The sequence below is a fragment of the Myzus persicae genome, unplaced genomic scaffold, assembly GCF_001856785.1.
Source record: "Myzus persicae strain clone G006 unplaced genomic scaffold, MPER_G0061.0, whole genome shotgun sequence".
In the NCBI taxonomy this organism is placed as follows: domain Eukaryota; kingdom Metazoa; phylum Arthropoda; class Insecta; order Hemiptera; family Aphididae; genus Myzus; species Myzus persicae.
Window position 1 is genome coordinate 537,708 of NW_019104422.1, and position 16,957 is coordinate 554,664.

At 28.0% G+C, this 16,957-nt stretch overlaps 1 protein-coding gene across 1 annotated transcript in view; it reads right to left on the reverse strand.

Moving 5' to 3' along the window:
- LOC111042061 (lachesin-like) overlaps positions 1-16,957 on the reverse strand; it is a 74,468-nt gene that overhangs the window by 46,219 nt on the left and 11,292 nt on the right. The window contains exon 2 of the mRNA XM_022326551.1: positions 11,207-11,343. Coding sequence (XP_022182243.1) covers positions 11,207-11,343 — 137 coding nt within the window. The remainder of the gene's footprint in view (positions 1-11,206; positions 11,344-16,957) is intronic.

Genomic DNA, 16,957 nt, shown 5'->3' on the forward strand with positions numbered 1-16,957 from the left:
TGTTATCATGCTAAGTCACAATTGATATGCTGAACTTAAATAGGTAATAATAAAACATAGGTAGGTACTTATTTTTGGATAGAAAATCAAACGTACACAATATTACTTATCTAATAAGTAGGTAATATCTTTATAAACGCTTTACAACAATATAAGACATTATATAAAAGTAAATAAAAATGTTTAATTATACTCTCTCAAAATAACGCATTTGACATTCGAGTAAAACTTTTTTTGTAATTTGATCAGATGCATATGAGAGAAACGTATAATTATTATACTTGAGATTAAGGATTTTGCATAAATCAAAAGATTCTATCGCATAAAGTAAATTACAATATCCACATTATCTACATTTGTCATAATAATATATGAAGCGTAAACCAAGTCACAAGAAAGTTGTAAACTTTTTATGACTGCAGGGAATTCAAAGTTATAATATCTGAAATATCTCGTTTTTATAAAATTTCTAATTTTATTTAAACTTGGAATGTTAAACATTATAATTCAAAGTTCTGCACATGCACATATTAAAAGTGAGAAATTGGCCATGTTTCTCCTGGTAAATTATTCAGCTTAACAGATGGAATAGTAATATAATTTCTTAAATTAATAATAAGTCATAATAACACAGCTAAAATATTACTTACTACAAGAACCAACTAACAATGTCTTGAATAGAATTTAGAAGTACCTGGAACTGAGATCTCGCTTAATTTTCATATTGCCTATTGGTTCAAGTTATATTGATGTATTATTATTTTTGATTTGAAATCAATGGTAAATCAACGAGTTCTAATAATTAATATCTATATAAAGATAAATGAGGCTATATTTATTTATTTATAATCGGTTTAAAAATGTATGGAACGTTATACAATGCTATTATAATAAGACATTCTTATACTTTTATAATTTGGAAATAAATAGCTTAAAAAATTTGATATTTTATAAATTATTTCCTGCTTCTAAAACTCAAAATACATAAAAAATATTTTTTTTAAAAAATTAAAAATATATTTAGTTTACGGTTTTTAGTTTAATCAAGAATTATGAACGATTAAGTAAATTAGAGAAATTTATATTTTTATAGATCTATCCCTGGCCACATAGTTCTCTTATTGTTTTCAAACTAATTTATGGTATTTCAATCAAAATGTATTAAATTTACCTCATTGGTAATAATTATGGCTTACTTTATAATATTTATTCTTTATATTTCTTTATATGTATATAATCAATACATGTGACTTTACGGCGTAGTAGGTAGGTAATCATAATTCATAGAACCGAATAAGTAATTTTTAGTAAAACACTCAAGTAATACCAAACTAAGCTAAAATTAAACAATAACATTATAGGTACCAAGTACTAAACAGTTAATTACACATATTTATTTTACTCGTAAATATTATTCAGTGAATCCTACTAATAATATACTATTATACCATTTTATTTTAACTCGGATTGTGATATTTAAGTGTAGGTAATACTTGAAACGAAAGAAGATATAAAATACATTCATCCCTCTGTTTAGAATCTAAAAAATTCTAATTTCTTACTGTTCATAGTAAAGCTACAATACTGTACAATATAATATAGCATTGTTATGTATACAATATAAATAAATATATATTAACGAGGCATCAACACAGATTATATTCTCATTTAAAATTATAATTAAAAGCAAAATATAAATTTCCGGGGTATGTTTTTAGAGGTATTGTTAATAATATAACAGCATAAAATATTGTGTACTTCTTAGTCGACATTATAAATTGTTATTTATAAGAAGGTACCCATACTTGTTGACAGTAGCAACATATCAGTTTTTAATGTGCAGTGAGAGGCAACAATTTTAACCAGCTCTTATGATTGAAAAAAAATCGATCGCTTTGCTCGCAAACTTGTTTTTCAATAACTTTTTTCTTAACAAAGTTCAATACAATTCACATCTTATAAAGCTAATGCCCTTGTCGCTGAAGCTAAAGCTTAGTAAAAAAAAATGCCCATCTTACATAATTGTATAATATGTATTTTTGTTTATCATAGGCAAAAATAATATATTTTTATTTAAAAATATTCATGTGGTGCAAAATAAACATAGTACCTACCTCAATGGCATAATTTTAGATTTTAATAGAGAATCGAACTAGCTAAATTACAATATTAAACATAACTGAAAATGTAACTGTCAACAAATTGACACATACAAGCATTGAAATAAAATAAAGTAATTTTATTTCAATAAAATTATATACTTAGTTGTTACTATTGTTGTACATGGCCACATACAAAATTATTGTTGTAATTGTTTTACACATTTTGTTGTGTTTTTACTTAGTACGGAATATCTGAGTCTTTCCGTTCGAATGAAGAAAAAACAATGAACATAAATGACTAGCATTCAAAAATACGTATATATTCCTTCACACAATAAACTCACACACAACCAAACCAACGTGTCTATGTACTTCAACTAAAACACTATAAATATTAATTATTATAGTGACAGTAATTTTCCAGTACCTTACACAATATTAAGTACCTAACCTATATTGTCTTAAAATTATAAAAATAGTCAGGGGAATATATCCTCTTTTCTCTCTCTAAATAATGCCACTGCTTGTTGAGCTTGTTGAAGTAACAGTTCAAAGTAAATTTAATACAAAATTTGTGTGTTACCTTGTACCTATGTATAATATTATTTATTATGTTATATATATTATGCATTATAATTTGCAATAATTACTTTTATAATGTTGAGCAAAAACAAAATTACTACAAAGAAGAAAGTTTTTACTTTTCTTCAAATGTAACTAATAATTTATTGTATTGACAGTTAATTTCTTTACAAGTTTAATAAGTTAACATATTTAAAAAAACTTGATACTGTTGATACTGTTTTAAATAAATATAAAAAAGCGAAGAAGATAAATAGGTATATAATACATGAATGACCAAGTTTACAAAAAAATAATTGTTATCTTTTTATTATACAAAAAAACTTCGAAGAACAGTTTCGTCAAATAACTACCCTGGGAGCAATATAAGAGTTATTTTGTACATTTTAAGATGGATAGAAAGATGCTGAATACCAGATGATGAGCGCATGTTACGAACAAAAGCAGTTGACATGCAAATCGAAGAGAGGACAGAGTCACTTGGTAATAAACAATAATAACTACAAATTATTACGAATATTTAACTACACATACGACCAAATTTGTGTAAAAAAAAAATTATCTCGAATAATATAATATTTAGGATAGGCATTACTGTATATTTTAAACATATGCATATATTATTATTATTAAAAGGTGTGAATGGTCGGCTGATGCGAGGAATATATATAAAAAAAAATGTTTTTAATGGAAACCTTCCCTCACACTGTTATCGGAAACCGGAACCAGCCGGAAACCACGACACAGGTGTACGCTTAAGCGCGATGGTTGGAAGAGGGGTGTGGGGATTTGGACGAACATAATCATAGATCGCCCACAATAAGTACCAAGGGTGACGGCATGATGAGATGGATGCGGTGGTAAAGGGGAGAATCTCCCGGGTGAAAAGTGTTTCTGAAGCGTGCGTGTGAGTGTGTGTGTATGTGTGTCGTTTCCGACCTCCTTTTGTGTCTGTGCCATGCTCACGGATTATTCATAACGTCAGCAGACCCTCTAATGACCGGCCCTCCCCGCGATCGCATCTCATCACACCGCTGACGACACGAACGGTTTTACAGGGCCCGCCCTTCCGCCTCACATACCCGTGCTGATAACCGACCCACATCTACCTATACGTATATTGTATTCGTATAATATGTGTTGTTCTTGCCACAGCCGCCGTCGCCAATGCCATATGACTACAACTACTAAAACTTGTAATACTTTTACTTCTACAGCCAGTGTGTATACCAGTATGTTCTAACATTTCCTAGATACAATAGCGGTGTTACTTTTATAGTTCATTGTCAATGACTATAGGTTAAACATATAAATACGATTTAAAAGAGTATATTTTTACGATTTTTACATATTTTATTACGAGTGACGACCGTCTTAATTAATAATGACACTGCAGCTCCTCTATTTTCAAGATACTATACATTTAAAAATTACAAAATCTCGTCATTGGCATCGCACGGTAGATAATAATATATTAATTGCTGCTTGACTTTGCTTGTCAATAGTCATGACTCATATTTTTAACGCCTATTTGTTTTTAGTCCTTATTTGAAATATTTTTGAAAACTCTTAGTCAGCCGATATCTTCTAAAATCTAAATCACTGCACGTTGTAATTTCTAGCTCTCCTCCCTCCATCCACTTCCCAAAAATAATATACTGTACGCTACTGATATACAATAACCACTACTATACTACAACCACTGAACCACTACAACTTCTACTGTACAGCCATTACTACCATACGTCATAAACTGCTTGCGTATTGCGTAACTGTGACTGCCGCTACTTTTATTCACACTGTGCGCGTGTGTGTGTGTGTGTGTGTGTGTGTGTGTGTGTGTGTGTGTGTAGCGCCCCAGACTCGGCGCTGGGATTTTAATGATGCGCCAGAGCTTTTCAATTAGATCCATTACGCGCGCACTTTGGCGTGTACGGGACGCTCATTAAAACGTCATCCGTACCGACGCCACTACCACTGCTTCTATATAATATATTATACAAATATAGACTACGAACGTTACGTGCATTTACTTTCAGAGGCGAGGGACAGTTAGCCGGTACCTTTACCGTGTCGTGTCGTGTTTCGGGAATGAAAAATAGAACAAGAGGTATATAATACGCGTATACCGAAGGGCAGGTCACGGCGTATATCAGCCGTATAAGATATATATTATGTATGCTGACGAAACCAAACGTCAAAGACTCGGTAGAACGACATTCTTTTTTTAGTTTTAGGGTTTTTCCCCTGTCTTTATTTTTTTTAGAAATATTATTTTTGCAAGTGCTTAACGCAATCATACGTGTTATTTTCATTTAACTGCTGCGATATTCGTCTTATTTTCCAATAATCGTTGTGCTTTTTTCACTTGTCAACAATTCGTTTTTATTTCATCACAAAAATATAAAATGCTTACATTTATCAATAAAAATTAAATGCCGACTAGTCTAAAGACTTAATCGACAACGAATCTACATCGAATCACATGATTTGTGTATTAATCGTATTAATATTATGTATGTAGGAATTGTTTTATACCTACTAACAAAATTAAATAATATTTAATAGCAAAATAACGATTTAGTACAGTAAGTTGTAAGTACCTAGTTTAATTATGTTAAGTATGATATTTATCACTATTTTACAATGTTAAAATAAAAACCAAAATTATCTGATAATGTTAACAATAAATTACAGTTAAATTAACGTTGAAGTACGTAATTAATAATTAATATTCTATACTTTCGATCGAATCCAGCTCGTACCAATATTTTAAAAGATACATTATGGTCCTATAGGATATAGTGCTTTACAATTCCTGCATATAAACCTAAAATATAATAATATTTGGACCATATATTCTACCATTCTGAATCAAAATCCAGTAGCCCTGTTCAAAACCATTTGGAAAAACAAGTTTTCATCATGTCGTAAAAGTTCAAAAGTTCCCTCCGAAAGGGTTATACGATATCATACACGAAATTTTAAAGTAGTAGGAGTAGTAGAACGAAGAAAACCTCTTTCGAATGTAACAAATCTCGGGGGGGAAGACGTTTTTAACGTGCATGCACTAAAACATTAATATATTGTTTTAGGGTAAGTTGAAGCCAACCTATCATGATATATAAGCTATATTTTTTTCCATACAATGATCCTCTTTTCTACTAAAGTTTATCATTTGTTCGATATATTTTGAAATATATAATGTAAGTTGAACCAATAAAATATATATTTATATACATAAAAGAAATAGTACTCAAACTCCATCAGAACAAAAACTTTATAGCTTTCCACTTCTCCGTGTATATATTTATGTAGGTAACTAAAATACTATAGAAATGTGTGGATATACCTACTTTATTGAGAAACGAATCGTCCAAGAGTTTATTTTTTATATTGTAGGCAGGTACCTAACTGTATTTCATTTTATAAAATGGTGTTTATCAAATTTATGATTACAATGATCTATTATATATAGTTATATATTATATATTTGTATGCGCCGATTGTTTTAGTACTTTTGGATTTGTTGAAAACAAATTAATAAAGTAATAAGCTTACCTAGATAGTGGGAGAAAATATCATAGTATTGAATAGTATTGATACTACTTTGTACCAACTATGTCTCGTTATACCATAATATAATAACTACATATAATTACCTTTCGAATTTATTTATTTAAAACAATAATTAAATATTAACACAATTCAGCGTTAGGTATGTTCATATTTTTTATAAATGTTTTTCTATATTTTAAAAAACTGAGAGGATAAATTTTTAATATGAGAAATAAATACCTACTATCCATCAATAACAATAAAATAATACATTTTCAAACTTAGTTCATAAATTAACAATATATATAAAATAATCGACTCATTGTATCGAAATAACTAATAAGTATATAATATTATGTTTGTCGCATACTAACACAATAGTGTGTGTGTGTATATATATATAATTATATATTCAACTTTAACATAAAACAGCTACGTATACTAGCTCCCTTAATTATTATGTATTTATGTACATAATATTTACATGACAATATAAATATAAATATTTTTTATAAAACTCTTACAACACTTATTGTTGCATTTACTGACGAAATATTTGACATCAAAGGATATATTTTCTTTGATCGCATTGCATGGAATTGCACACATATTTTTGTAAATACATTTTCCTCACCATTTTTTGAAAATATATAATGTTCTTCACAGAGATAGTTTGATTCTAAATGTACTATAATAGTAGCAGGTTGTCAGTTATGCATCTAATCAAAATATTGACCTTTTCTTTTCACATTTTTCCATATATCATTAACATTTAATATAAAACAAAAGTGAGTTTAAATTAAATACCCAATTAAAGATACATTTATTACATCATAATTGACCATCCACCAGGATATTTTTCCCACCATTTTTTTTTTATGTAACTAACAAATTATTTATTTAATATGATGAAATAGGTAATTAAAATCTAATTATTTATCTTATGTATATAGAAAATATATTAAATATCACAGGATACTTACAATTTGTATAAATTAAGTATGTATAATAGTATCATCAATCAAAATTTAAGCCAATGGCATACAGGATTGGATTAAGGGAGAGCCCACGTATGTAAAAGACTCATAGAGTGTCCGGCTTTAAATTGTATTAAGTGGTCATTTGTAGTTTTTACAGTGGAAAAATATCACATTTTAAGACAAGCTAAAAAAAAAAATCACAATACTATATTATATTCGTATGAAACTAGTATGTAAGTCCTGACTATTGATAGGTACCATTAATTTACCATGAATGGTAAAAAAACGACATGTCGTTTTAGACTGTTAAAGACTATTGTCTCTTTTTAGAATATTGATTAACCTATTCTTTCCCTGAAGATAACGAGTACCGACTAAAACAACAACAATGATCGAATATTTTTGTCATTGATATCACTTTAGTAATTTTGTCAAAATTATGATTTATGTATAATATATATATAAATAAACATGTTATATAAATATTTAAAATTTTATACTATTAAAAAAGTAATAAATGTATCCCAACACCAATTGCGTCATTAGAGGTGTTGGGGGTGGAATCACCTACAAATTTCAACTTGTATTTTGGGTAACTAATATGTACTTCAGTATTAAAACAATAACAACGTATTCAAACTATTAAATTATATTATTTTAAAAAGGTAATATTTTTACTTAAAATGTAATGAAATTAATATCATTATTAATTAATCTCACATATAATGTAGGTAGGTATATACTAATTCATTAATCAATTATGGCTACTAATTTTCAGTACCATCGGATAAACCACCGGTGCAAACAGTGCTTATATTACATCTTGGACATTTAAAACAACTTTGAATACACTCTCATCAGCTCCTCTAGCACCACTGATAATAACATAGTATGAACTATAATAGTGTTATATACTTATAGTCAGTTATAGATGTGTAATACCGCGTTCAGTTAACTATATAATGTATTCTAACTATAATAATAGTATATGGACTATTTTGAAAGCTAAAGATTTATTTTAATTTTATAAATGTGTAAGTTAATAAACTAATGTATGTTTGTATGGGACCTATAGACTTAGAAACAACTGAACCAATTACCACCAAATTATGCACGCATATTCCTTGAGCCTCGGAAAGTGTTTATAGCTTCGTTTTTAACCCATATAGGGTTACTATGGGGTTACTCATATTGGGATTTTATTTTCACTAAAAAAAATCAAATATTTTATGTTTTTAATAAAAATAAGTAGGTAGGTAAGTAGATAGTGCTCTTGAAGAGGCCCCAAAATAGTCTTTTGAAGCAGCCCCCTCCCCTCAGAGTTTAAGATCCAGCACTGCTTATATTATTTTTTAACAATGAATAATATTATTAAGTTATGCCTGTTAATTAATGTTTCCAATATTATAATGTTCAAAACAGTGATACGAATAGGACTGAACTTTGTTTTCTTCATTGATGGGTACCCAAAATCAAGGTCTTAATTCGGGCTTGGGGACATGTCATAAATAAATATTTCTTTCTTGTATGAAGATACTTTAAGCATTATTATTAATGTTTATTTTTAACGAATGATTCATTTTGAATTCAAAATAATTAACATAATCTATTAAATATTTTAATATATTATTATGTATTAAATATTCAAATATCAACCAGAGATAAAATATTATGGTTAAAACTTTATGGAAGGTGCCTAATTATCATTTATAATATTAATTAAAGATACATATTTCAATCATTGAATAATTTCCTATTCCTTTGATTTTACCGAATTCTGAACTCTCACCACTATGAACTTATCCTAAAGTGCATCTTAAAATATAAATTATGTATACTAAAAAGGTTTGTAATGGTGAACAGTATACATTTTGAATGTAATTCATGAATAAAAAATGTATTTTTACATTATTGCTTTTATTAATGAATTCTTAAAAAATAATTAAATAATTAATAAAGAGGCCGATGTCTTTTTTTTAAATTGTCCACAATTTTATAGAATTTTAAAATCATATTTTATATTTTAGCTGCTACCTCACTCACAATAATTTTCCACTAATCTACTGTACAATACCTATTTAGGGGGAGGAAAAAGCTAATACAGTGTGTGGTATATCATATAAAAAATGACTTCACAGAAAAAATGTTATTCCTTATAGAATTATTTTTTTAATTTTATTTCAGATAATAGTATATAATAATTTTGTAAAAAAATTTAGTTATTTTATTCTTAATTACATGTTAGAATGTTTCAGATTAAAATATCGGAAATCAGAGTTCAAAGTCTGTAGAATATTACCCTCTATAAAATAAGAAAAAAATAAAAATCAACTTTAGTTGATTCTACAGAACAGAATTATTATTATTATTTAATGTATTTATATGAACAATATAACTTTGGCATTGGGCGCTTTAATAATACAGTTATAATACACTTCGGCATATTAAATTGACAAATATTTATAAAATTATATTTATATTGACATATTTTTAAGCATAGAAGTGCCAAACTACATTATATTGATCTAGATATTATGTATTTGTCTTTAAACCCAACATTATCAACTTACAGTAAGCTAAGATTAAATGTTTTTAGAAATTATTTTATTACTTTTGAAGAAAAAATACAATTTTAATAGGTATATAAACAAACATTTGAAAAATATATTTATCAACACATTAAAGTATAGAAGCACTTATTTTTCAAATAGCAATTAAGCCTATGATTGCAAATAGAATATGGTACATTTCAATATGAATACCGAGGACAAAATCACTTGAAGTCTTGAAAAGTTCAGAGAAAGAGACCCAGTGACATCCAAAACCAAAAGCAGGTATTATAGACTATTTAGTATTTATCTTATTAGATGGGTATCTATCCACTTTATTTTATGCCATTCTTCTAGCAAGAGTTCACTTCAAATCACTTGAAATCAGAAAACCCTTTTAAACACTACTAGAGTACAATAATTGTTTTCAACCATTAGAAATGTACTAATGTATATACAGTACATTGTTTAGGTCTTAATGGTCGCCAGTATAAGTATGCACAATACGATATAATCTGTAAATATTTCATAGAAAAAGTGACCTATTCTAAATGTTCAGTATACTTATACTCTTCGATGTTCAAACTAAAATGTCACGAGCATTTCTTCACGAGAGTCTAGAAGATACGTCATGTCATCATTATTTACAGCCATCTACGAATATTATTATACTTATAAGGTATATTCAATCATAACTATAAATATATATTTATGCATGTATACATTTTGTATATGTGTGTTTTAAATATGTATGAAAATAATAAAATGAATATATATATTGACTAAATTAAGAACGCTCTCTATACAACTAAGTAAAAATCAATCACAATAAATCTATTGAAATTGGAATTTTAGGTAGGTACTTTAATTTTTTATAGATATTATTGTTTGTATTTGAATATTTGATAGATACTTGAAAATGTACAAATTAGTCTGTACACATCTTAAATGTATCATCTTAATGGTAATAATATTTTTATTTTATTTTTTGACAACCAATGAATGGCCTAGATGTTGTGGCTTTTTTTCGTAAAAAAGCAAGTGGTAAAATTATCAAACTATGTCAATAATAATAACAACTGTCTCAATAAATCAAATAAAACATACTCTTAACTATAAAGTTTTGTAATAAATCAACAATGTTGAAATGATTTAAACGTAGTACCATGCGTCCATGCAATAATACATAATATTATATGAAGTCTATGTCAATGATTCTCTTTGACTATTATTATTCTTTTAACTAATATACAACTGTACGGTTTATTTATTAAAAATCGCGTAGCGAATTTGTTCTATTTAATAAATCGCTAGAATTTCAAGAACAGTCATCCAGCTATAACTGCACTTTAAAAAGACATCAACAATTTTTATGCATTATGTATTGTAGCTAATAGCTATATTATATGTTATACGATACATCAAGTGCACTTACCACTTTATCGTTTAAATGCCTCACCCGGCACGGCAATAAGACGTTTTGGCCTGAGGACGCGAACACATTTTGCGGCGCATTTTCAAAATACGTTTTCAATTGTTCATCGACTTTTTTTTTTATTACACTACCTGCAACTAAATTAGAAACAAATTAAATTAAAGCAACACAAATCTTCGTTACATTACATAAAGATAGTTTTCACACAACAAATAAAACGATAAGTTTTAAAAATGTATTTTTCTGTTTTATATTCTGCCATGTGCCAAGTATAGATGTGGGCTGCATGTTCGGGGTAATATCATAATCCGTTAAGTAACGGGTGTTGGTGGTTTTTCTACTCTCCGCCTGACACAACTTGGTGACGAGGGCTGAGAAGGTTTCTTCTCTCTCTCTCTCTCTCTCTCTCTCTCTCGTTGTCTCTTTCATTCATATTTTTGCTATATGAGGCCAAAGGCATTAACAAGGAAACGATGATCATCTGGGACATCATCAATCTTGCCAAACCTCTGATATTATGAGCTCTCTAGCGGGCGGTCGCTAAATAACGTGCAACCGGCTAATTTGGCTGGGACCTTAAGCCCGTGTCCACACTTACATCGCATATGTATTATGTATATTGATAATGGATTTACAATATCGTTGTAAATCGATGATATAAATGATAATGTTCAATAAATAATACGCGTATTCAATGAAATAGTATTTGGGTTCATGAATATTCATGAATATAAATTGTTTGTTGTCCAACAATTATTTCGAATTGGTGAATTTTAAAGTAAAAAAATCTTAATTACCTAAAAAAAACTAATTAATTGGGATTGTTAGTAGTTGGACTTTGTTCTGAGAAACAAAACTGCAAGTGTGCATTTTAACACCAAACATATTGCGCTTTAGGCAAAACCTCTCCACTGACTTCAAAGGGATGACATAAAAAATACGTGTTTTTCATATTATGTTGTTTTTTTTTTATTGTGACATTATTGTTTACACTGTATATACACAAGACTACGTAGAATTTCGTTTTTTCCTCTTCAGACATAATTTAGTCTACCAAAAACCACTTTTAATTCCATTGTTTTTGAACAACCTACGACTTTCAAAAACATATTATTAAATGATTCCCATGATATTTATATTACAATTGATAAAACAAACAAACTCATTGTATAAATACATTTTAAATTCAGTTATTGTTGACACTACTATTGTAACTGGTTTATGTTAAATCTTTTTATTTACAATATACAATAAGATGGTCGATATTAGATAGTAAGTAAAAACAAAGCATAACTCATTATCGTAAATATTCCATATCCAAAATAATTAATATAAATAATAAGTGTTTCAAAAATTGAATTATTTCGAATTCAACAATTTTAAAGCTTTCGTACGTGACTATTACCGGTTTTTTTTTTAATATTAAATAATAAGACTAAAACGAAATACAAGACTAATATTTATTTACTATTTCATAAGATTATTATCAAAAAATCTAATTTTCATAATGTAAAAGTTATATTTAATGTAGGTATGCATTTTATCTATAGGTACTTTTAAATTGTTGTTACACCTTCACCAATCATAATAGTCTCAAAAAATGTTTTCTAACGTATAAAATATTTTATATTTTTATATTAACTTCCAAAATTACAAACAGGCGTGCAGCCTATACCAAGTATTTTAAGAAAAAAAATAGTACAATTTGGGTAAACTGATAAATCCTATTTTAATAACAATTTTCAATTTCTTATGAGCTGTATAATGTATGTACATTTTCGATTCCACTAATAATAAATAAAATATTTAATTATAAATTCCATGAATTTAAATCAGTTTAATTTTATGTTCCAGCGACCAGTATTAATATATAGTTAATGTGATAATGATATTATAATGTGTATAAAAAATAATAGGTATAGGTAGTAAAAAGTAAAAACACAACATTGAACGACTGCATCATTTTAATATTATGTTCAACGTAACAAATTTCAATTTAATTTGGTACAGTTAATTAACTCAACAGTCTTTATTCCCATTAGTATTATGATAATTATAATTAGTAAATTAACATTTGTATTTCTAAATTGTTTTAGATATAAATATATAATGAGTTCATCTTAAATGAAATCCGATTTTCCCAAACATTCAACCCCTACATAAACATACCATAACCTAGCGTCTACGAATGAATGTGAGTTTTTCATTTTGTTTAAGGAGGTTCCATTTGGTTCATGTATTTATTCACATAACATGAAATATAAATTTATTATATGAAGAACGATCTACATTTTCATAGTTGTACTATTTTATGAGACATTGAATATTTGTTTGTGTTTAGAAGGGATGCAAACCCCTAAAAACTTTACCTCTCCATAACTCAACAACAAGTAGTCTAAAATAGTAACTTAAATTAGACCATCATAGTTTATTCATAATTTGTTAAATACAAGAAAACGAAATAAAGATTTTAAAAACTAAATAAATTGTGCATGAAAATAAAAATACATACTTTCTTACCTAAAAACATCACTTTTGTTTTAGAAACACTGCGAGTAGCGTTATTAATTTGTTTGAAATCAATGATCAATAATTTATTTAGACTTAGTCTGAAAATGGTCTCAAATGAATAACCAACTGGTGTTTACTAACAAAGTAATATATTTTATTCAACTTTCCGATGGCAAGCTTGTTTTTCTCAAAATATATGTTATGATATAATATAATGTAGGTAACTAAGTAATAATTACACAAAATGAAGATAAAATTAAACAATTTATGTAACAAACTTGAAATCATAAAATAATATAGTAAAACTATTATATTCCAGATTTGATATAATAAAAAAATAAATAATAAATAACATATTTCGAAAAATAAAACGTCTGATTTAAATCTGCTGCTAGAATATAATATGTTTAAGAGAGTACCTATTAATTTATTTTTCGTTTAAAGCGTGAAGAAAACTATATAATCAGTGCTTACGTGCGTTTATTTGTTTCTGAAATTGCTCATATCAAAATTTCTCTCGCGTACGACATCACGTCCCAACACATCACTAGTCATTCCATCGACTTTGTGGATAGGTTTTTTATCTTTCGTCTTCATAAAAATTTCAAACCGTTTTATATCGATTGCGGCACACCGACGGTGATGGGAGTCAGTGTTTAGCCACGCGTAAGCCGGCCGTGAAGAGTTTAGATGCGCCGTGAAATTGAATACATCCAACGTGAATGGAAAAAATAACCCACAACAAATTATGTCGATAATTTTGTTTGTTTGGTTTTTTTTTAATGTAACATATTATTATATTATAAAATATATATACTTTTTTTTTTAATTGTTTATAAACCGTTTCGGTTGTGGTCACAGATAATAGGGAAACGTGTCTCGTAAATTGGTGACCATCTGCCGACGGGCAATCCATCAAGGAGACTCTCACCCGGCGGGCTTTAATTACTTTTAAAAGTAATAATGGCGCATACGGTAAACCACCGGCTCACATGCTCTAAAACATAAGATTGATAAGGACCGTAAAAATAGTGCATGTCAAAAGTAGTCGTTTTTTGACCCCATCCCCCATCCACCATTCAGGCATCTGCCACCTTCTGCTTTTTGAGGCCTATCAAAATGTATGAGTGTGTTAAATCTGCTACCATTAGTTGCATCTCGGGAAACGTGGTGAATTAAAGCGGTATGGAATGCTTTTAGAAGACACTCAAGGTACATCAAGTCTTACTTCCGAGAATAACATAAAATCACGTCTTATTTTGAATAAATAGATATACATGTATATTGTATATGATTATAAAAATATATCACCGAGTACACGAAGACAATTGAGGAAATGTTAAAGAACATTTAGAGAACATCATTAGTTTAAAAATACATTTTATTTCAATTTTCCCTTTTTTCTCATCTAACTATGTTGTTATATTTGCAATAAGCTCTACATTAAGTCTTCTTATTTTTACTTTTATGAACTTCAAGCATTATTAAAATCACACTATACTGACTTGCAAACAAATTATTTATGACCCTTTTTTTAAAATATATTCACACTTACCACCAATATTTATTGTTTATACGAGTTCATAAGAGTTAAGATATGGAATTAATGTATAATATATTTATGTATTATTTAAATACCTACACATTAATACTCGCGATTTGCAGGCACACGGTGGGTGACAACTTATACAGAGAGGTAATTCTGTAAACTGGACTTACATTATGAAAACTGTACATGATTGTACGTCATTCAATCAAACATGCACGCAGTTACAACGTACAATTTTCTTTCAATTTTAGTTCACGTGTCATATCGTCGAGCAAGATTCCCCTGGGGGTTAAATTTAAATTTTCAAAATTATATCCTTAAAATCTACAAGCACATATCGAAACGTTACATAGAGTAATAACAATAGGACGGCCAATACCCGAGGGTGTATTTTTGTAAACAACAGTAGTTTTAAATAAAACTACCACACCACCTGTACAGTGTAGGGCGATAACAGATGGTGGGGGCATGCGGGTCTGCCAGTAATAATTCCAAAAACCTCTTATTAAGGTCCGGGCGAGCAACCATTTAATTTAACTGCCCGCTATCTATTAAATAGAACAGCGCCCAGTCCACCCAGACTAACTAATTTAACAGTTATAATAGACAAGCGGCGTTGTGTAAAAGGCATTTATCATTATCTGAAAATATGAGATCGCATTTATCACTATGCTTGCTAACAAGGTCCCACATTACCACTAATATAGTAATATGCAAATTACCATATTCAATGTGTGTTTACAGAATTACAGGTAGGTACAAACACAAAAGCTATTATAGGTAAACCATAGAAAAAAATTGTAATTTCTACCACAAAAATATCGTACACAACAAGACAAAAATGAATTTAAATGAACGGTTATACTCAAAAAATTATAATTGTTCAACAGTACTTGATAAATGCATAACAGAAAATTCAATTTGAACAATATAATAAATATTTAATTTTTAGCAAGTTCATTGTTCATAATCTAATCAAAGAAATAATTATATTTGCTACAAAAATACTAAAACTTTTTATTTCTTTAAATACACGTATAATATAAATAAAAGTTTTGCAATTTCACTTTAACGATGCGGAACGACAATGGAACGATGAATTGTTTTAATTTTCACAAGATATTAAAATAAAAAAACTTAAAAAATGAATACATTCATGGAAGAATTTAGTTCATTATTATATATTTCTTTAAACTCCTTATTTCATTTAAAATTCAAATAGTAATAGTTTACCTAAAGGGATTTAAATTTGTTATAAAAATTATCCAACTGTCTCGAAGAATTGGATTTTAAAAGACGTTTAATTTTAAAGTTTTAATGTTTTAAAATTTTTATCTAACATTTAGATTTTAGACACATTTTAAAATGAATACTATTTAGTTTCCGTTCACCGTGTATAAATACATTAAATTATGTTGTATTGTAATTTGCCATTCAATAATCTCAACAATCAAAATCAAACAATTTTAGTCAGGTATATTATCTACTTCAATGGGTCATATTTTCGAAATTGTTGTTTCTTTCACATCAAAACTTTATTCATTTGTAAAACAATCACATACTAATTGTAATTTGCATGTGATTAACAGTATAATGAATTAATATTATTTTAAAATTCCAAATCACCATTAATAAAATAAAACACAAACATTTTTCTCAACAACATTTTAATGGGAGTGATATTCTTTGAT